The 13,640-nt window shown below is 41.8% G+C and overlaps 1 protein-coding gene across 1 annotated transcript in view; it reads right to left on the bottom strand.

Moving 5' to 3' along the window:
• Hydin (HYDIN axonemal central pair apparatus protein) overlaps positions 1-13,640 on the bottom strand; it is a 291,897-nt gene that overhangs the window by 144,841 nt on the left and 133,416 nt on the right. The window contains exon 22 of the mRNA XM_041650001.1: positions 5,289-5,602. Coding sequence (XP_041505935.1) covers positions 5,289-5,602 — 314 coding nt within the window. The remainder of the gene's footprint in view (positions 1-5,288; positions 5,603-13,640) is intronic.

Here is a 13,640-nt window from a genome sequence, read left to right as displayed (position 1 = left end):
CAGAGTGGGGAAGAGCTTTTGACAGAGAGGGGGTAGCTGGACAGGAGCATCTCTGGGTGGGCAGAAGTTGACACATTAATTAAACAGAAGTTGTTCCTGTGGTGTATACAGGGAGGAAAAGCATCTAGGAGGAACTCTGGGTAAGCGCGGGCTAAGGCTGATCACCCCAAGCATCTTGTACTTGATTCTGAAGGGCATGAGTGACTTGAGTCATCACAGATTTAAGCTGGGGTGCTGGTGGTGGGGACACAGTCTCCTCACTGGGACCCCGAATAGAATGAGACTGTGGTGCTCGTGTGGCAGCAGGGGACCCTGTAAAGGCTGTCACAACCACCCACGTCACAGGTGATGGTGAATAAAATAGAGTCCGAGCAGTGGAAACCAACAAGAGGTTTTTATAAGGTAGCACAGGTGGGTTTGCTGTAGTGGGCGGGGTTTGGATGAAGAAGAATTCTGGCCCTTCCCTGGGGAATAGTGATGCTACTCACTGGGACAAGAAGGAGAGGGAGGGTTAGAAAGGAAGACACAGGGGTGGGGGTGGACAAGAATTACTGTGCAGCATGTTGGACGCGGGTCCTTTGGGAGACAGCCGAGAGAAGACATCAAGAGTGCCCTGAACTTAGAACTGAAGCAGAGGGGACCAGAGTCAGCAGAAGAAGAGGCTGAAGCTACAGCAAGAATGGACGACTGAAGCAACTATTGGCAGAGCTGAGAAGGGAGGGTGGAGGGGCAGGAAGAATAGCAAGGGACTATGGAATCTGCCAGTCAAGAAGGAATGACCAACGACAGTTTCCACTCCATGGGGAGCACCGGGCGCTGCACACAGCTGCCAGTACACCTCTGAAGATGCATCTTCCATTCTCTCTTCTCATCCAAGGAAAGCCAAGCTCTCGCCATGCTGCTGCTCCACCCTCTGCCACATCTCCAAACCCAGGCTCTCCCTAGGCCAGTTTTGTTTAGAGATCCGTCCTATCTCAGCTTCCTCGACCTCAGAGGTCCACGGTCACTACCAGAAGCCCTTGGTGTGAGGGCCGTGGCCATGACAACACGACAAGCACATCACCTTCCTGGTTTGGGGCGGGCACAGGAAGTGTGATTAAATTAGTCTGACCAGAATGAATCTTCCCTAGGCATTCAGAGTCTGGAATGCCTGTAGCCATTTGGAGACTGGGAAACGCTTACCTTCGAATGCGGTCAACATGTGACGGTGGCGAGGAGAGGGAAGGGCAGATAGGTCATCCGTGATGATGGTGTTACAGGAATCTGCCTTAAGCCAGGCTAGGACTAGACTGGTTCTGGCTCTGCCTTTTGAGTTCTGTCCAAGGTGTGGGTTTCTGTGATTTAAAAGTCCAGCTTACATCCATACCCAGTTCCTATGACTTGGAATCCCCCTCCGCTTCTGTTCTAGGACATGTGGACGTGACATCTCTGAACGTGTCACCACAGTATGTCCTCCATGGTTTCCACATCTGCTTCCCCCTCTAGCCTCAGGGAGGCTCATGTCTTGTCCATGTTTGTGTCCCTGGTGCAACAGCTGAGCTATCTATCAGCTCTGGCCAAATGACTCTTTGACCATATGAACAAATGAATTTAAAGAGAGACGCACTATCAAGATAAAGGAAGATACTGCAGAGAGAAAGAAAAATGCTTTGATAACTGTTTGAATCGATGAAAAATTCAATGTATCATAGTCAGCATTGGCAAAGTGCCTTTTTAAAATGTCATTATTTTAATTATGGAAAGAGCCTCTCAAAAAGGAAAAAATAAATAAAGCGTGCCCTTGCTCCCAGATGGAAGAAGCTCATTTAGCTGTGTTACACCAGAATACTTTCACAAAATCTGGTATTCAAAGTGTATTAGGTCAGGTTGGCTGATTTTTCCATAATTATTTTAAATGTTCATCTACATAATTTTGTTCCAAGCCCAAACAGTCCATGGCATTTAATGAGCAGGCTCCAAGGCTCAGGCCCAGGCCCAGGAATGGGCTGCCAGCTTCAATGAGACACTGGGTCATTGCTAGATGTCTACAGAAGCCATTCAGAGCGAGCCTTTGTTACCATGGTAACGAGCAGAGGCAAGAAAAGGGCCGTTGTCACATGTAAGACGCGAATTATGTACTGGAAGCACTGACAAGCCACTAAGGACATAATAAGAGGTCTCCTCAGTTAAAGAGGCTGCACACCGGGCTGTCAAAACATGCAGGAAGGAAGTAGACATTACTCTGTCAGTCCCGGTCATGGACTAAGCAGAAAATGAGGTCCTCACCATCACCCATGATTTTCTAGCTCTGTTGTGTCTAGACATACAACACATATATGGACCAGAACAGAAATCCGTCTAAATATTCAGAACAAGAAATATGAAGCTCAATGGGGGTGCACACTCAATGTATATAGGCCATACTTTGGGTTTGAAATGCTTTTGGGGAAACTCTGGAGGCCAGGGAGGTGGTTCATCAGGCAAAGGCACCTGCTAACAAGCCTGATGACCTGAGTTTTATCCTGGGCCTCACACAGGAGAGCCTAAGTTCCTATAAGTGTACCCTGACCTCAACATGTATGCCATGGCATTCACCTCACCCTTAAAGTAAATAAAATGAAACCCAAAACTGTAGGGGCAGGGGAGCAAAGTTCAGTTAGTAAAGAGTTTGCCATACAAGCATGAAGACTGAGTTTGATCACCAAAACCCACAGAGAAAGTCTGGTATGGTAGCATGTGCTTGTTAGCCTAGCATATGGAAGGTTAAGAGGCTCACTGGCCCGTCAGACGAGCTCCAGTATAGTGAGAGAATCTGCCACAAAAACCACAGATACCATCAGAAGGATGAAATTAGACCCATAGCTCTTACCCGGTATATAAATCATTCAAGCTGGATCACAGAGGTCAATTAAAAACTTGAAGCACTGGAACGGTAGAAGGAGAACACAGCAGGACACACCTATAGGCAACACATTTCTGAATGGACACCTAATAGCACAGGAAACCACTCCAAGAATTGACAAAGGGACTGACTATGTGAAATAATAATAATAAAAAAACCCTTCTGTATAACAACATACCCCTCCAATGCAACAACCAACCAAACCATTACAGACTAAGTAGACAGAACTGGAGACATTCTGTGGCAGCCATGTCTCAGACAAGGGTTAATATCTAGAATATAGGAAAAACTGAAAAAGATTAAACGCCAGAGAAACAAAGTTGCCAAGCAATAAATGGGACAATGATCTGAAGAGATAGTGTTCAAAAGAAGAAATGCCAATGGCAATAAGTATGTTAAATAGTGCTCCAAACTTTCATCTGTTAGGGAAATACAAATTCAAACTACTTTGATAGGGCAGGAGAGGTGGCTCCACAGTTCAGAGCCTAGAAAGGGAGGAATGAAAATGGAATAATTAGAGGCTTTAGGGGAGGGAGGTGGAGAACACAAACAGAGCAAAGCGAAGGTGGGGAGTACAGTGGGAAGGAAGGCAGAGAGTTGGGGGGCCATCAGGAAGAAGAAGCAATCATAGCGAAGTATGTTATCAAAATGCCATACTGAGACCTACTGGAAGCTAATTCTTTTGACTATAAAATGTCACGTAATCACATATTTTCCCATGGTTATTCATTGCCAATATTTTGTTGAGATTATAATATAATTAGTTCTCCCTTTCCTTATAAGCTAACTTTTAAAATTTCACATTAATTTAAAAAGCCACGGTGGTTGGTGCCTGAAGAACAACGCCCAGGCTGTCCTCTGCTTCCACATGCATGTGCACATATGTGCACACATGCACATGCATACCTGTACACACACACAGAGAGGCAGACACATGGACATGTACACATGCACACAGAAAACTCTGTAGCTGATGAAACAAAGACAAAAGTAAGTGGGGGCATCAAACTCAAAAGGAAAAGACCAACAGAGTGAAAAGGCTGACCAACTACGGAGCTAGTGAGAGCGCATCAGCTGTACAGCTGAGGAGGGGCTAATTTCCAAAACTAGTAAGCAATTCCTACAATCCAACAGCCAAACCAAATCCCCAAAGCCCCAAACTAATGGGCCCATTTAAAAATGGGTTAAAGATTTGAATAGACATCTCTCCAAAAATGTACACATTGTGAGCAGTGACATCAAAATCCTTCAGCATCACCAATCATTGCAGAAATGCAAATCACAGCCTGAGCGGGTGGTCCCCTCCCAGCTGTTGGAGAAGCCTTAGTCTGGTGAGGGAAGCCTGCCGTTGCCAGGATGCACAATGGGGCAGTTGCTATGGGACTGAGCACAGAGGCTTCTCAAATTAAAACAGACCTGGGGAAGTAGCTCTGTGTTTGTCTAGCACACACTGAACTCTGGGTTCCGTCCCCAGCAGTAAGTAAATAAAACCACCATCTGATCCGGCAATCTCACTCTTGGGTGTTTATCCAGCAGGACAAAAAGCAGGATCTGAAAGAGGTCTGTTCCTTGCAGCATTATCCCCCAAAGATAAGCCTTTCAAACAACCCAAACGCCAACACAAATGTGTAAACAGGATGGAGCATTTACATACAGCAGATCATTCAGCTTGCTATGGATGGACATTCTGCCGTATGTGACATGTGTAAAACGTGAGGACGCAATGCTTATCACTCAGCCACATCCCCAAGCCAACTTTTAGCTGCCTTCAGGATCTCTATACTGTTTCCCACAGATGACATCATCTTCTCTTCCTGGTAACAGTGTCCAGCGTTCCACTTTACCCAGATCTTATTAACAGTGTCATTGCTTCTTTTATAATAGCCACCTATGATTTATCTAAAATAATCAGATTCATAAATCAAAGAGTGGAGGGGTGATCATCTAAGTTTGGGGAAGAGGAGAACGGGTAACAACAGTTTCAGTTAGGTAGGAAATAGTGATGCTCTGGAAGCCTGTATAGAGCATCATGCCTGTTGACATTGTTTGAGACGATAGATCTCACGTGACGTGCTCTTACCACGTGAAGTGATCAGTTAAAAACTCTGCAACGACTTTATTTTTACTGACAGACTTTTAGAGTGCTAGCCACTAGATCCTGAGAGAAAACAAACTTATGAATATTCCTTCTTAACTTTGGTGGTGACAGGGTTTTCACAAATGTGTTCCCTGTTTTGAAATCTGAGTTGAGCCACGACTTTAGACTCTGTGATTTCCATCAGCAATGATGCATTAGTCAGAAGATGCTCATGAAAGGCCGGTATAAAGACTACAGTTAACCCAGAGGAAAGCTACAAAGAGACTGTGTGAGCAATGCAAGTCTGGGGGCTTTCTGGGGAGGCCGTACCTTATCTGATTTTCATCATCATCCACAAGGAAGAACCAACGGAATTTCACAACCAAGGGGCTACAGTTGGTGATGGTGATGTAGCGAATGACCTCGGTATCATTCAGGATGCAGCCGAAGTCCACCTCCATCATCTCGAAGCTGAGGTTGGGGTAATGCACTTCTCCACGCAAGCTCAGGTTGTCCACCTGAGGGTGCTCCACATACTTAACTGATAGGACTTCCTCTGCCACCCAGTTGTTCAGGCCATTTCTGTAGGAGGGGTCAAACTTGACCAGCAGGTTTTTCTCTTCATTGACCTCCAGTTTTATAGGCTACAAACAAGATAATATGAAGTCACCAACTCCTGTACTTTGAAAGTCCAGCATGATACATGACACAGGACAGTCAAATTTATGCACATCCACAACTTTACATACACACATACATTCATACATATTTCTTTTAACACACATATATGCTATTGTTTGGGTTTAAAAAATTATTTTGTCTTTCAAACTCATGTTGAAATTGATTGTCACTAGGGATAGAGTCCAGGAGTGAGACCTGGTTAGTTGACACACTAGTGGGTCATTACAAAGCAAGGCTGACCCTCATGTTGTCTTCCACACACACCCTCTTGTCTTTCCGCTTTCTGTCATCACCGGAAGAGTACCAGGTTCTCCCAGTGACATGCTTTTACTTGCAGAACTGTGAACCCAAATAAGCCTAATTTGCTTATTAAGTATTCAGCCTAGTATTGTTGGATCATCAGCACACAGACTAAGAGAGCTATGAGGGTGTGTGCACATGTGTGTATGTGTGATATTTGAAGGAAATGATTTGGCTAAGAACTTCAGGGTTATAAGAATTTAGGAATTGATGCCGGGTGGTGGTGATGCATGCCTTTACTCCCAACACCTGGGAAACAGAGACAGTCAGATCTCTGTGAGTTCAAGGCCAGACTGGTCTACAGAGCAAGTTCCAGGACAGGCTCCAAAGCTGCAGAGAAACCCTGTCTCAAACAAAACAAAACAAAAAAAGAATTTATGAATTGCGCAAAGTCAAACCTGATGTGAGTGCTCATTATTAAGTATTCTTAAAAATTAAACTTTTTTTTTTATTTATGTGTGCTTATTGCCTGCTTGTCATTGTGCACAGCACATGTGTGCAGGTGCCCATAGAGGTAGAGGGGGAGTGAGAACACTGGAAGTAGAGAGACATGTGGTTGTGAGCCACGTGGGTGCTGGGAACCAAACCCAGGCCCTAAAAGAATAGCAAGTGCTCCTAACCACTGAGCAACTTATTAAATCTTAGCCAAAAATACACTAAGTTGGAAAATATTCTTGCTGGACAAACTGCGAAGTTCTTTCCTTAAGATAAATTTAAAGACTTCTGAAGCATGGAGGAATAGACTTTGTACAAAGTAGCCCAGATAGGATCAGATTTAATTTTAACGTCTTTCGTTGCCCACAATTCTAAATATTAAGGATGGTATTTTCCATTTCCCAGTGTTTTCTGTTCAGTGTAAAGTGCAGCATTTCAAACCATATAAAAACATCACTAAGAAAGAGAATTACAGACCAATCTCACTCATGAACATTGATGCAAAAATACTCAATAAAATACTGGCAAATGAAATCCAAGAATACATCAGAACCATCATCCACCATGAACAAGTCAGCTTCATCCCAGAAATGTAGGGATGGTTCAACATATGAAAATCTGTCAATGTAATCTACCATATAAACAAGCTGAAAAATAAAAACCACATGATCATCTCATTAGATGCCAAAAAAGCATTTGACAAAATACAACATCCCTTCATGATAAAGGTCTTGGAGAGAGCAGGGATACAAGGAACATACCTAAACAAAATAAAGGCAATATACTGCAAGCCAACAGCCAACATCAAACTAAATGGAGAGAAACTCCCAGCAATCTCACTGAAATCAGGAACAAGACAAGGCTGTCCACTCTCTCCATATCTATTCAATATAGTTCTTAAGGTCCTAGCAAGAGCAATAAGACAACAAAAGGAGATCAAGGGGATACAAATTAGAAAAGAAGTCAAACTCTCCCTGTTTGCTGATGATATGATAGTTTACATAAGTGATCCCAAAAATTCTACCAAGGAACTTCTACAACTCATAAACACTTTCAATAGTGTAGCAGGATACAAGATTAAATGAAAAAAAAAATCAGTAGCCCTCCTGTACACAGAAGATAAATGGACTGAGAAAGAAATCAGAGAAACATCACCCTTCACAATAGCCACAAATAGTATAAAATATCTCAGAGTATCTCTAACCAAACAAGTGGAAGACTTGTATGATAAGAACTTTAAATCTTTGAAGAAAGAAATTGAAGAACACACCAGAAGTGAAAAGATATCCCATGCTCTTGGGTAGGTAGAATTAACATAGTAAAAATGGCAGTCTTACCAAAAGCAATCTACAGATTCAATGCAGTGCCCATTAAAATCCCAGCAAAATTCTTCACAGATCTTGAAAGAACAGTACTCAACTTCATATGGAAAAGCAAAAAATGAAGGATAGCCAAAACAATCCTGTACAATAAAAGAACTTCTGGAGACATCACAATACCTGACTCTAAACTCTACTACAGAGCTACAGTACTGAAAACAGCCAATGGAACCAAATTGAAGACCTGGATATTAATACAAACACCTTCGAACACCTGATTTTTGACAAAGAAGCAAAAAAAAAATCAAATGGAAAAAAGAAAACATATTTAACAAATGGTGCTGGCATAACTGGATATCAACATGTAGAAGAATGAAAATAGATCCATATCTATTACCATGCACAAAACTCAAGTCCAAATGGATCAAAGACCTCAACATAAAGCCAGCCACACTGAACCTTATAGAAGAGAAAGTGGGAAGTATACTTGAACACATTGGCACAGGAGAGCACTTCCTAATATAACCTCAGTAGCACAGACACAGAGAAACAATAAATGGGACATCCTGAAACTAAAAAGCTTCTGTAAAGCAAAGGACATGGTCAACAAGACAAAATAACAGCCTACAGAATAGGAAAAGATCTTCACTAACCCCACATCAGACAGAAGTCTGATCTTCAAAATATACAAAGAACACAAGAAATTGATCATCAAAAGAACAAATAATCCAATAAAAAATGGAGCACAGAGCTAAACAGAGAACTCTCAACAGAGGAATCTAAAATGACTGAAAAACACTTAAGGAAATGTTCAACAACCTTAGTCATCAGAGAAATACAAACCAAAACAACGCTGAGATTCCATCTTACACCTGTAAGAATGGCCACGATCAAAAACACTGATGACAACTTATGCTGGAGAGGATATGGGTTAAAGGGAACACTCCTGCATTGCTGGTGGGAGTGCAAGCTGGTACAGCCCCTTTGGATGTCAGTGTGGCAATTTCTCAGAAAATTAGGAAACAACTTTCCTCAAGACCCAGTAATACCACTTTTGGTTATATATCCAAAGGATGCTCAATCGTGCCATAAGGACACGTGCTCAACTATGTTCATAGCAGCTTTGTTTGTCATAGCTAGAACCTGGAAACAACCTAAATGCCCCTCCACCAAAGAATGGATAAGGAAAATATGGTACATTTACACAATGAAGTACTACAAAGCAGAAAAAAAAATGACATCTTGAATTTTGCAGACAAATGGATGGAGCTAGAAAACATCATTTTGAGTGAAGTAACCCAGACCCAGAAAGACAATTATCACTCATAGGTGGTTTTTAAACATAAAGGAAAGAAAACCAGCCTATAAATCACAATCCCAGAGAATCTAGACAACAATGAGGATCCATACACACACACACACACACACACACACACACACACACACACACACATACACACACACACACCCATGGGTAGTAGAAAAAGATAAGATCTCCTGAGTAAATTGGGAGCATGGGGACCTTGGGAGAGGGTTGAAGGGGGAGGGGAGAGGCAGGGAGGGGAGCAGAGAAAAATGTAGAGCTCAATAAAAAAATCAATAAAAAGTTCAGGGTTTCCTTGGTACATTTTGTTCATTCTTTTCTGGTTTCCAATCTCTGTCATTCTCTTACTCCGCTGTAGAAAAGCCATCTCACAGTTAGCAATGCCAGGAGCCTGAGTCAGGGATAAGAATCTTTCAGGGCTCCAATGTGGGTCTCTGTCTCTGTTTCCTTTCATCACCTGATGAAAAATCTCAAGGTCCAAATCAGGAGCAGAAGGAGAGAGAGCACAAGCAAGGAACTCAGGACCGCGAGGGGTGCACCCACACACTGAGACAATGGGGATGTTCTATCAGGAACTCACCAAGGCCAGCTGGCCTGGATCTGAAAAAGCCTGGGATAAAACTGGACTAGCTGAACATAGCGGACAATGAGGACTACTGAGAACTCAAGAACAATGGCAATGGGTTTTTGATTCTACTGCACGTACTGGCTTTGGGGGAGCCTAGGCAGTTTATATGCTCACCTTACTAGACCTGGATGGAGGTGGGTGGTCAGTGGACTTCCCACAGGTCAGGGAACCCTGATTGCTCTTTGGGCTGACGAGGGAGGGGGGCTTGATTGAGGGAGGGGGAGGGAAATGGGAGGCGGTGGCGGGGAAGAGACAGAAATCTTTAATAAATAAATAAATTTAAAAAAAAGCCAAAAAAAAAAAAAAAGAAAAGAAAAAGAATCTTTCAGGGCTTCACAGGCTTCTGTGGTCCATTTACCTAGCTAGGGCCTATTTAACTATGCATTTCAGTTACATAATGGCATAGTTTCAGTTGATAGAGCCAGTCAGCTGGTGTGTGTGTGTGTGTGTGTGTGTGTGTGTGTGTGTGTGTAAAAGAGAGACAGAGGGGGGTGGGAGGAAGACGGTGATGGAGAGGGAGAGGGCAAGCACAAACACCTCCACCTGTCTAAGCCCATCTCAGAGGCCTACTGGACACCAGCTCTTCCATCTTGCCTCTGGCACACATGCACCCTGGTACAATTTAGACAGAGACATCTCCATGCATCTCTGCAGATTGGCTTAATTTTCTATTTTGTTTTCCGAGACAGAGTTTCTCTGTGTAACAGTCCTGGCTGTGCTGGAACTCTATTTGTTGACCAGATTTTATGTCTCTGGAATGTCTACAAAGATAGACAAGATGTCTGGAAAGCTGGTTACCTCGTGTGAGGGAATCTCAGGTAAAAGTATGAAGATGAGTGGAAGGCCAAGCTGATTTTTATTGATCTATCTATTATAAGTGAAATCATTTTGAAAGTTCTTTTAGAATAAAATTCCTACTTGTCCTGAGACAAAATGGTATAGGTTATTTAACAATGAGACATATCTTAGTGAAGTCACAAGACTCTTTGATAGCCCAGGAACTATAACATCTATGCAGAAAAGGAGAGAGCTATTTAAAGGTTTTTTTTTAATACTGACCTCAAACTTTTCCAATATAACTTATTATGCCAAGGAAATACTAGAGTTTTAATAGAAATTGTGTTGCAAGGGTTTTAGAGCCAGTCATGATATCCTTCGAGAAAAGGGGTAAAAGAAAGATACTCTCAGGACACAAGAAATAATTAACCATTCACACCCCCTTGTTTAAAAGAATTGACAGTGGACAAGATTCATCCAAAAAAAAAAATCAAACAAAGCACTTCGGAACCAAAAACCACTGCACACTGCCCAACACCACAGGAGAGTGAGTCCACACACCCTGTCTAAGGCAAGTGCTAGCCACCTTTTGCTCTTCACCAATCTGACAGGTTTATTGCATGGTGCTATACACCTATTTGCTCCACTATGAGCAAAGCAGAACCTGTTTTCTTGTGTTTGTTTCTTTCTGTGAACTCAACTCTCTTCTTCTGACTTTCTACTGGGATGCAGTTTTTTTTTCTTGTTGATTCATTCTATTTTTAATAAATTTGATCTTTTTATTAAGGCTATATGAACAAGTAATATGAAAACTGAAAAAGTACTACTAGAAATAGGAGCTCTTGATCCACCCTCTGTTCCTACCACTAACAAGCCATCATTAAAAAAAATCTTTAAAAAATATTTATTCATTTATTTGTGTTCATCTGCTGAGTTTTTGAGTACCACACAGGTGTAGAAATCCATGAAGGCCAGAAGATGGTATCAGGTCCCCTGGAACTGGAGTTACAGTGGTTGTGAGACACCATGTTGGTACTGGGAACTGGACATAGGGTCTTCTGCAAGAGTAGTCAGTGATCTTAACCATGGGACCATATCTCCAGCCCTCCATTTCTTAATTCTTGTCATGGAATTGGTCCACAGTACAGTTTTCTTGGGCCAAGAAGGGATGAGTAGGCAATGGTCATAACTGGTAGCAGAATGAGGAAAAGGACGAGGGGCTTACTCTGGGACAACAGCACTGAGACCACCCAAAACGTGAGACTTTCCCCAAATATTTTGACCCATACTTCCTGAGAAGAGTACTGTTTTGTTTTGTCCATATTTTCTTGGTGGAGTCTGGTGCATATATCACCCTCCCCATCTTCAGCACTCACCTCATATGTCCTGTCTCTCATCTCCAAGACACTCTAAAGCCCACTGTGTATAGCAGCTTCATTTTTTACATCTCCATGGCAACATTTTCTGAGATGCAGATTTAATAGCATTTCCTCCTCCAAACCACTTCATCATTCTGTCTATCTAAGCTAGCTGAAACTCTCATTCTTTAGTTACATTAATCTTATCTCCTATCCACTCTTTCATTGCTATGGGCTCTTCATTTGTGGGGGCCAGGGAGGGAATCTCTGCTTTTATTCCATTACAACCATAAGAACAACAGTGGAGCAAGACTTTTGATTAAGACTGGTACTTATGTCTGAATCTTCACATCCTCCCATACACTTGTTCTCCTGTGCTCTGTTGATGGGGAAAGCCTTGTTAACCAACAATCTTTAAGAGGTGGAACCTAGTTTAGGCGTGGCATTCTGGGACCGGGAGATAAAAACCTGTGCACCACTGAGGTGTGCTCTCTGTGTAGCTTACCCTGCGGTTGAGCAGAGCTTGGATCTTCTGTTCCTGTGGTGTGAGTTTTCCCCTTATAATAAATAAAATATATTTGTTTATCTTTAAGTTAGCCTGGTTATTTCCATATCTAAGATAACATCAACAGGTGGTGCCCAACATGGGGCCAGGAGAAGAAAAACTATGGATACCATCAAAATTAATAAAGTTTCACTTTGAAAAGTAGAAACCTCTTGAAAAAGAGAAATGACAGTTCATCTACAATGATGAGAACCATACAGGTGGTAAGGAAAGCATATAGGGTTGGGGCAGTATCCTGCTCTTATCTTTACAGGAAAACACACATCTTCAAAAAATTCAAGAGACCCTGGATGTTTGAATGCTGACAGAAGGAAAAATAACTATCCAATAAGGATAATTGAGAAAAGGGAATATGATTTATGAGGTCAGGTAATGGATACACTTACATTTAAACATATATATATATATATATGTATATATACATATATATATTTTCCAGCTGGTTTTAGAGTTGGACAATGGCTGGCTCTGTACTTCTCTAAATCCAAGCTTGTTGTTAAAAGGAACATTAAGAGTTTCTGTCTCATATTGGGAGCTATCTGGTATGGGACAGAAGGAAGACTTTAGGGAAAAAAATTACTTTTTTCACATCTATTTTGTCTATATCGTATTATTTATTGAATGTATGTCTCCTTGAATAATGTTTAAGTTTTTCACAATGAACAATAGATTTTCCTACAGATCCTTTTCCTGCAGTAATATTTGAAGTTTCCAGGAAGAAGACAGGGCCCCACAGCAACAACTCCACCTGGTTGTGATGCTGATAGCCCTACTATAAGACTGTTTTTTTGGGGGGGGGTACCAGCTACGGAAATAGTGCACCTTCTCATGATGTTCTGACCAGAACTCAAAATAAGAACTTTGAAAAATCCCTATTAACTGCTCAGAAATCATTTGCAACTATACTAGACAGTAATCTTGAAACTTAACCATCATTTTACATTTGCAGGATCTCATAAAGAGAACATTGCCCCCATGACAGTGTGAAGAAATTCTAGAGGATGATGCCCCCTCTCCCAAAAAGTTTGTACTCAAGGCTGGGAACACCATTTAGGGGTTGTTGATTGTTACTTATATCAGGTAGAGGGTTGAGATGGAAACTATGTTTATTTTAAAAAGGATAATAATAGTGGGTAATAGAATGAGTTATTTGTGAGCTATTATTTATGGATAATTTACATTGGTATAGTTTTTGTATATTGGTAGAAATTCACCTATGCAAGGTTATTCTGTCAGATTGTATACATGCATGTTTCTACCTCTGTTTAGGACATTTTGTATATTGATAGAACCTT

This window comes from Microtus oregoni, unplaced genomic scaffold, assembly GCF_018167655.1.
Source record: "Microtus oregoni isolate MIOR12 unplaced genomic scaffold, Mior012 000004F_ref0000308, whole genome shotgun sequence".
In the NCBI taxonomy this organism is placed as follows: Eukaryota; Metazoa; Chordata; class Mammalia; order Rodentia; family Cricetidae; genus Microtus; species Microtus oregoni.
The sequence above is the reverse complement of the archived record's forward strand: the minus strand, read 5'-3'. Positions and strand labels throughout refer to the sequence as shown.